Source organism: Periplaneta americana, chromosome 4 (genome assembly GCF_040183065.1).
Source record: "Periplaneta americana isolate PAMFEO1 chromosome 4, P.americana_PAMFEO1_priV1, whole genome shotgun sequence".
NCBI classification, from domain to species: Eukaryota; Metazoa; Arthropoda; class Insecta; order Blattodea; family Blattidae; genus Periplaneta; species Periplaneta americana.
Window position 1 is genome coordinate 127,924,569 of NC_091120.1, and position 9,999 is coordinate 127,934,567.

General features: G+C 32.7%; 1 protein-coding gene across 1 annotated transcript in view; it reads left to right on the plus strand.

Moving 5' to 3' along the window:
• The window catches only part of Dora (zinc finger SWIM domain-containing dorado), a 260,924-nt gene extending 254,657 nt beyond the window's left edge, over positions 1 to 6,267 (plus strand). Inside the window, exons 23-24 of the mRNA XM_069825149.1 lie at positions 195 to 344; positions 6,130 to 6,267. Of these exons, the coding sequence (XP_069681250.1) occupies positions 195 to 344; positions 6,130 to 6,196 (217 nt within the window). The 3' untranslated portion in view covers positions 6,197 to 6,267. The remainder of the gene's footprint in view (positions 1 to 194; positions 345 to 6,129) is intronic.
• The last annotated feature ends 3,732 nt before the right edge of the window (positions 6,268 to 9,999 follow it).

The window sequence follows — 9,999 nt, forward strand, 5'->3', positions numbered from 1 at the left end:
TATGTATCTGACAGTGTGCTAAAAATAAATATAGCCAACTTAAAAAGAAGTACCTAGTGTGTTTCCCAACCTTTCTTTCACCACACTGTCTAGATTAGCTTAAAGATTATTTGTATTTTATTGTTTTTATCAGGGCAATATTTTTCAATTTTCAGTGTAATATGTATATTAATTTTGTATTGCTATTATTGCAGGTACATCCAATGCATGCATCAAAAACTGTACCATCTTACAACAGCCGACTACGAGGACTTTGTAAATATCGTATGTTCAGCTCGAGCAGCATTTCAGATCACTCCAGAAGGAAATACACAGTTTAAAGAGTGGCTGCAATCCATTCGCAGGTACAAGGAATTAATTAATGTTAACAAAGAGTTTATATAGTCAAATATAAATCCATCATCAATAATTTCAGGGTTTCAGTCTCTTTCTTGAGATGTTCTGTGTGTTGTTTTTCAGTGACATCTTTTCAGTTGGCTTATAATGTCATTTTCATACTAGTAAAGTTTTCTCCTCTCGAGATTTCTGCAGTGCAGTAGATGATTTTATTCATGATTGCATTGTTTCAGATGGTGCACTATTTAGTAGTTTTCTAAAGTCTATTTCTATTTAGCTGTTCACAGGCCTGGATTTAGGCATAGGCCCAGTAGGTCATAGATGATTGGGTAGAACTCTCTAAGGCAGCAGTTTTTATAACTTCAACAGAGAATTTTATTACTACTACTACTGCTGCTGCTGCTGCTGCTGCTGCTGCTGCTGCTGCTGCTGCTGCTGCTGCCATCTTTCATGAAGAGTGATTTCCCCATCATTTTCACGCCTTGCCTTCAACTACAAGGAAACTGCAATATTATTTTTTTTTTCATTTACTTTAGGAGCATTCTAATTATTGAATTGTTATTTTTCTGTTTTTATTATTCCTTTAACATAGTGCTAATACACATATATAGGCCTAGATGATTTTGTTGTAATTTTGCTACCTTTCTTGGCTAAGGAATTAGCTGTTTCATTTTCTCCCACTCTACAATGTGGAAGGATCCACTGAACTACCAATTATTATTATTATTATTATTATTATTATTATTATTATTATTATTATTATTATTATTATTATTATTATTATTATTATTATTAATTATTATTATTATTATTATTATTATTATTATTATTATTATTATTATTATTATTATTATTATTATTATTATTTATTATTATTATTATTTATTATTATTTATTTCATTCCAGAGACTCTACAATGCAGTATAGAAAAATGTCATGTTAAAATAAAAACAAATAAATACTAGTGTCAAAAAATAGACATAAATTTACAAATAGGCAATAAGATACATAAGTTACATACAAAGAAATATCATATAAAATTATACACATTGAAATAATCACATTTTATAATATTATAGGGGCAATTCTCCTTAAAAGCTACACAAATGTGATAAATAGCTATATGCTCCTTACATTGAGTTAAAAATATTCTCCAATATTATAAAATAACAATTTCATTAATTTATTTTTAATTTCTTTCTTAAAAAGCCTCAAACTTAAATGTCTAATATTATCTTGTAAAACATTATATACCGGTACTTTCTTACAAATTTCTACAAAGCTGCTATTAGTAGTATTGTAATTATATTGTCCTTTTCTTAAATCATTTTTATGCCTAGTTGAATAGTTATGCACTGTACTATTTGTAGTGAAATCATTAATATTTGTTTGTACATACATTAAACAACTTAAAATATACAAAGATGGTACAGTTAAAATGAATGTTTAGGCTACATTGTGTACAGTGATCAGCATTACAAATTATTTTTACTCCCCTCTTTTGCAGTTTTAATGACGTTATTATTTTAGGATCATTACCTCAAACTATTACTCCATACATCAGATGGCTATGTATATAAGCATAGTATACGAATTTTAACTCTTCAACACTAACATATTTAATTTCCTTAACATAAAAGTGCCTTGATTGAATTTCTTACATAGTACCGGTACCGGTATGTCAATATGACAGTCCCATTTAAATGTAGATTGTATAAATGCACTCCTAAAAATTTGACGAATTCTTTACAATTGATTCTGTTATTTAAACGAAACTCTAAGTTTCATAACTTAGAGTTATTTAAACAAAGAGAATTAGCTGAACACCAATCTTCTATTTTTCGGTTGATTGCATCAAGATTATTAATAACTATTAATCTATCATATCCAGTAATTGTTATAGCAAGGTCGTCTGCTTATAAATATGACTTTATGTACCAGTACTTGCCATTAATTATGTAGGGTAAGTCATTTATATAAATTATGAATAAAATTGGCCCCAAAATGGAGCCCTGAGGTACACCAATATTAGTAGTTTTGTATTTAAAAAAATGTTATTAAAATATACCGTCTGTTGCCTATTGTTTAAATAATACTTTAAAAATTTCAAAGCTAATTCGTTAAAACCATAAAATTTCAATTTCAATAAAAGTACTTTATGAGAAATACTGTCAAATGTTTTTGACATGTCATAGAATCGACTTAATGCATGCATTTTACCATCAATATTTTCAGTTCATAATTTAACAAAATTTACAACAGTGTCACAAGTTCCTTTACAAGCCCTAAAACCTTGCTGACATTGAGAAAACAAATTATTATTTTCAAAAAAACATAATAATTGTTTATTAATAATTATTTCAAACCCCTGGATATGACAGGTATAATAGATACTGGACGATTGTTATTAATTGTAATCTGATCTATGTCCTTTTTTATTATTGGTATAACTAACATATTTGAGATGCTCAGGGAAAGTGCTAACATCTATTCAAGAGTTAAATAAATAATACATCTTGATTACTCAACTTTTAATACTATATCACTTCGGAATATGTATTATATAGTATATAAACCAGACATGGAAATTGTACATATTCAACCAAAAACCCAGAAACTAAACACACTAGAACAATACGAAATATATAGATACACAAAAACACATCCAAATGAAATTCTCAACACACAACTCAATTTCAGAACACACACTCTTTGATTCCACATTACACTACACAAACACATCCCCACAAGAAACGCAAACATCACCAACCAGTTTTGAAAATGGACCATAACAGACTGAAACTAGTCAACCAGGTACTATAATATTTAACACGCGAAAGCTGTATACTTTTCGTAACCTTGTTCGTAGTGATGCCTGAACTCTATGACAGAGACATGCTCGTTGCCTTAGTGATCTCTGAATGTCACAGACTCCAAGACTTTCCTTACTGTTTCACAACCATGTTCAACCAGTGGCGTATACTGGTTAAAGAGTTTGGGCTACCGCTAACCCTATTATTACACAAAATATATCTAACAATTACTTTAATTTTAATTACTATGGTAAAACTAATAATACAAAATTATTACATTATGTTATATTATAAACTTTTTCTTTTGTAATTTCCTTGGGCTACCGCCGGAAGCCCCGGTAGCCCGCAAAATACGCCCCTGTGTTCAACTCACTGCTGTCGTACTGTTGTGTTCAGAATGTCAGTGGTGTACACTAGTGACTTCAGATAGTAGTTCAGGGAGTTTATACCCGGTGATCTAGCTGGCCAAGCAACTGCTCCTGCATAACATATCCATTTATTTGAATATGCAGTATTCAGATAATGCCTTGCATGAATGCTGAAATGTGCAGGAGTATCATCGTGTATAAACCATAAGAGGGACATGTTACAGCAGGCCAAACAATTCATATTCCATATATTCTCGGTACACTTGGCCAGTCAGTCACAGTTGTAGAACAATACCACACCAAATGTTCACAATGAATTGATCACTGATTAAATTTTTAACTTCTTTACTGTGTTAATATTAGGATTTACCTTGGCTGAGTAGTTTCGAAGTCTTGTTCTCCAAAGCCTAGTGGAGATCCTGCACTATCTTCTGGTTTCCTGTTGTGGTGGAGTGTGTTCATGATTGTGTCGACAATAAAGAACAAGACTTCGAAACTAGTCAGCCAAGGTAAATCCTAAATATTAACACAGTAACTAAGTTGGAAATTTAATCAGTGATATAAAAGTGTTAAAAGTGTATATATAAAAATGAAGGAAAAAAAAATGAATTGATGTTAATATCCTCTTACAATTTTATTGGTTATTATTATTGTTATTATTATTATTATTATTATTATTATTATTATTATTATCATTATCATTCATTCATAGTTTTCTGCCCAAGGGTAGATCTTTCACTGCAAACCCAGCATTCTCCAATCTTTCCTATTTTTTGCCTTCATCTTAGTTTCCATATATGACCCATATATCTTTATACCGTCTATCATCTGATATCGTTTTCTGCCCCGAACTTTTCTCCCGTTCACCATTTCTGCCAGTGCATCCTTCAGTAGACAGTTTCTTCTCAGCCAGTGACCTAACAATTTCCTTTTTCTCTTCCTGATCAGTTTCAGAATCATTTCATGTTGGCAGTTTTTTTTGGGAAAGATAAATGTGGTAGCTTCACGTTGCTTTCCGTACACCACTCTCTTTTTCGCATCTTAAAAGGTTCCAGGAGGACTCAGCGTGGAAGTCAAGAGACTGGATTTGACAATTAGACTCTCTTGACTTTGCCAAAATTCACTGCAAGGGTTAACATTAGTTCCATTAGGGTTTTGACCCGATTATTATTATTATTATTATTATTATTATTATTATTATTATTATTATTATTATTATTATCATCATCATCATCATCATCATCATCATCTGTTATTTTTATTGTTATTTTCTCTTGTTTTGTAACTATTAATAATGGAATTCCTCAAGGATCAATATTAGGTACCCTACTTTTTCTAGTGTTTATAAATGATCTTGCCCCCCTAATAAAAGATGTAGGTCATCCCATATTATTTGCAAATGACACAAGTATAGTAATTACAGTCAATAACTTTCAACACATTCCAATCTTCAACAGAGGCCATTCTCCTCAAAATATGTGATTGGTTCTCAGCCAATAAATTAGTATTAAATTGTAACTAAAGTAGCATAATCCAATTTAAATCCTGTCAAAATTCAACCTCGCAAATATCAAACCCAATAATTAATAACAGGTTCCTAATAGAAACAACAACAACCAAATTTCTTGGCTTACAAATCGATAATGAGTTAAATTGGAAAAATCATATTAAAGAAACTACCCGCAAACTAAATTCAGCATGTTTTGCTATTAGATATATGCAAGAGATAGTAAATATCAATACCTTAAAAACAATATACTTTGCATACTTCCACTCTGTAATGAGTCTTGGAATAATATTCTAGAGAAATTCCACAGATAGTAACAATATATTCCTACTACAAAAAAGAGTAATTAGAACAATAGTAGGTGTCAAATCTAGAGAATCGTGTAGGACTATTTAAAAAAACTACAAATAATGCCATGGCTTTTCAGTATATTTTTTCACTATTTCTCGTATGTAATCGTGAAAACTTTGTAACTAATTCAACAGTTGATAGCATAGATACATGTCAAAAAAATGACTTTCATACTCCTTCAGCAAGTCTATCGTGCTATCAAAAAGGAGTGCGTTATATGGCAGTAAAAATTTTTAATAGCCTCCCTATGGATATAAAAAATGAAACTCAAAACATAAGATTATTTAGGGCCAAATTAAAGAAGTACCTAATTTCTCACTCCTTCTATTCTGTAGGTGAAGTCATGATATTTAACAATGCTTCATGAATATTTCTGTGTTCTATTGAGTATTGATACTAAAACTTTGTGTTGTACTAGTAGACGATATTGTAAAATTCTTTTGTATATATTTCAACTAGACTGTGACTATAATTAAGACTTTATATTACTATTAAGATTTTTTTTTTTTTCATTTGACATGTTCCATTAGCTGTGAAGCAATGTACGAATACCATGGAATGTAAATAATACAATACAACGTATCAAAATATAAAGCGTGAATTGTGAAGTGGAGAAATGTGTAAAGTCTAAAATATTTATTTAAATTTAGAGGCTCTCATACAGAGTTTCACTGCCGTTTTTCGTGTAAAAGTATACAAATTTGTCCAGACACACAAACAATACTGATTATGTGGTTATGTTTTTTGTTTGTAGGTCTAAATCTTGCAAAAAGGACCTGTGGACACAAATCAATGCAGCCCTGCAAACAAACAGCAAATGACAAAGGCCAGATCTAGGCGCTTATCATTGTAGTGGTGCTAGTAGTGGGGTCGGGGGTAGTAATAATAACAGCAGCAATTCAACCAGATCCTCGGCAACAGCAGGTGAGGAATCTCCTGCAGATCCACAGGGATCAGATGCAGCCACATCCAACACCGCAACTAGGTTCGTTGCAAACAATGGTCAGATAGCAGCAGATGGTAAGGGCATTCGACTTACAACTGCCAATTCAAACGTTTCACTAGTGGATCAAAACCATATTTCCATGTTGAGTGGTGTCCACTGGGATGATAAAAGCTTTCAGACAGAAAGTGCTTGCAATGTATCAGGGAATGAAGCAAGAGCTGTAGGTGAAAGACTCTCAATGGTTACTCATCCTGTAGAAAACAGGGCAATGGGAGACAGACATGTAATTGATGCCAGGGTTCTTGTGGACAGACATACTCTTGGAGGTAGAGTTCATTCTGTAGAGAACGGAATTGTGGGAGAAAGGCATGCTGCCAGTAACAGAGTGCTTGCAGAACAACGATCGATCGAAACTAGTATCGATGGTAGACTTATCAATAGGAGACACCTTGGTGATAAAGGAATAACTTTACCAGAAAGGTATGCCATTGAAGCAACTGGCATGGGTGTCAGATCTGCAGGTGAGAGACCATTTCTCGAGAACAGGTCTGTTGTGGAAACTCACTCTACAGATCATAGAGGTGTAGCTGAACGATATCATGTTGATTCTAGAGCTCTTAGGGAGAGATGTTCAGTTGATACAAGAAACCTAGTGTTAGAACCTAGACCGATCAGGGACAGGTTCCCTCTTGATTCTAGAAGCATGAGGGAAAGACATCTTTTAGATCCCAGAGCTGGAGATGACAGCCCTAGAGCAATGGTGGAAGGTTGTTCTATTGATTCTAGGGTATCTGGAGACTTGCAACATATTGATGGAAGGAACATGGGAGAGAGATACCTCAGTGATGCATCTGCCACTGCTGCTGCTGGTGGAGGAGAGGTTTGTCCCATAGACCCTAGGTATCCTGTTGGAATAAGACATTCCATAGAAGCCAGAAATATGAACGAGAGGCAGCCTGTTGATAACAGAACTGTAGGAGAGAGGTATCCTCTTGAAAGTAGGGTGCTGGTAGAAAGATACACTGCAGATCCTAGAGCCTCTGGAGACAGATACACCGTGGAGACAGCAGTGGTGGGAGAAAGAGTTGTATGGACGGAAGAAGCTAATAACGTCAGATGACTGCATGTCCCCCTGATTGTGCCGATATTCCGTGACTCCAGGGATGGTAATGGCATCGAGTTCACCCAGACGGTACTGTTACTATACCCTGCAGATGGCAGGCTTCCTGCTGGTCACTCATGCCCGCCCGTCACAGAATATCCACAATGAACCCTTGGACTGGGTCCGAAAAATGTAAGCATAACTGGTCATTAATTCTCTTTGAGGTTGTGTTTCACCTACAGCTTTGCAACTGGGATTATATTGTTTTGCACCTAATGTAAGTTGGTTGTGACAATTGAACCTCATTACATAAGTGTACCTTTAGTGTTGAAACAATATTTTATTAAGATTATTATCACTACTATTATTATTGTAAAAGTGTTCCATAAAAAATTATAACTGATAATGGCAAAGTTTTGTTAAAAAACTAAATTTGGAATAATTTGTCTATAGAATTAGAATAACATATACACCTTAATTTATTTTAAAGTACGAAGCTCGTATAGAGAACATCATGGAATTTTACACCAGTTGTTGTCAAAACATAACCCACCGCTTCATACGACAATTAAAAAAAAAAATATTATAATAATGATAAATTCCATGAGGTTATAGATTGATGTTTAGTAATTTTTCTAACTCTTCGAGCCGTTGAATACCTGATTTTTGCTTTAAAAAATGGCCACTTTTGACAGTTTTACTTGTGGTGGCCAGCTTACATTAGAATGTTTAGTGAAATAAAAATTTTTTAGATCAGAACAAAGAAGAATGCTCATTTCAAGTTTCTGACGCAACATTCAAGATAGCAAGAGGAACCATGTTGTTTGTGAACAGTGCATAAATAAGTGTGTTACATCCAAGGGGCCAGGGGTCTAAATAGAAGTGTTTATGAGACTTGCTACCCCTTCGCCCTTTTCCTCGTTACGACCTGAGTTAAATTTGTGCTATAATATTATCTGTATTGTACCTTATGTTGACTTGAAACGATAACTGTGCACAGGACTTAAAAAACACAAGTGCATCAGGTATGGTTCATTCCACTTGTCTTAAATTTGACAAGTTGCGCCTTCATCCAGTAATTTCAAAATGTCTCGTTTATATTTTAAACAGCAATTATCTATGCAACTTGAAGTGTTCTAATCCATAAATATTGTTGTGTGATTCAGTGAATGCTGTCTAAGTTTGAATTTAATTTTTTTATATGTACAACAGCAAAAATATGATTGCATGATTGAAGAGTGTGAGCCGAATTCAGATCTCATTAGGATTTAATAGCGACAATTGCGCATCTTAAAGCAAGCAAAATTTAACAGATACTCTTTTGTTATTCGTTGTATGATTATTTTGTTAAAAGTTTCATACCATGCTATTTCCTTAAAGTTACAATTTTTCATTAAAACAAGTTCTCTTAAATGTTTTCTTCTCTTTTGATGTTTCCGTTATTTTATTATATTCTGTTGTTATACACTTACGTGTCTCCTATAGCAATAGTTTTTCAGCATTGCCTTACATTTGGTATGTGTTACTGTATATAAGTATGCTACGTGTGCAAAATATTGACATATATCGTACTTTTGTCCATAGTTTACTATTTGATTATATGTCGTACATTTCTGTATTACTTTCCTTAAAAAAAAATCATCAAATCAAACATTTGGCATGCAAGGTCTCAGCTTGATAAACTGTTGCCAGTCTCTCATAAATAATTATTAGCTTAAAACAAATATTCTGAAATTATTGTGAGTACCGATACCCTACACCATAAAAAGTAACCATTTTAGATTTAAATTTACTGAAGTAAGGCAAAAGTACAATGTTTCAATGAGTGCCTATCTCACTCTAAGTGTTTTATAGAACAGAATTATATTTGTATTTTATTTGGTAAGAGATACTGAAATTCCACTTTATTGCGTTAATATGAGTGAATATTTATGAATAGAGTTCTGCTACAACAGTGATACGTTTTCAGAAGTTCAGCTTTCTGCTTCTTTAGAAACATTAACTTGCGTTCGAAACCAAATTACTTATAATAACACAATAAAAAAACAATTGTATTAAATGCAAGTAATTATAGTATCTAATGATATTCATTTGCCAGAAATTAAACAAAATGACACATGGTGTATAACTTTGATGATTAATTTATTGTTAGAAGAATTAGGTACTCTTTTTGTTACTTTGAAACTAACATAAACATATTACTTGTGTAGAGTATTTCGCATCAGTTTGTAAGGTTTGATAAACTATGATATAGGACTGTTAGTTTTTGTTCATTCATCAGCTTCCAGTGCAGTGCTTAAATGGGGATAAAAGGAGACTTGAATTAATAAAATGGATAAATTGAACCAGTAAATGAAAGAAACTAATGAACAAAAATTGTTTTGTCTACCAAAATTAAGTAAAATTATACTCACAGCACTCATCTAAAAAAAAAAAAAAAAGCTACAAAGTTAGTAGATGCAAGTGCTTTTCTTATGGAGTCTGTCATAACACCTCTAACAGCTTCAATAACGCTGTTCTGAATAGCAAATGAAGTTCTTCGGAAAACTGTTGCGTCTTGCAAATTTTTGTTTAAC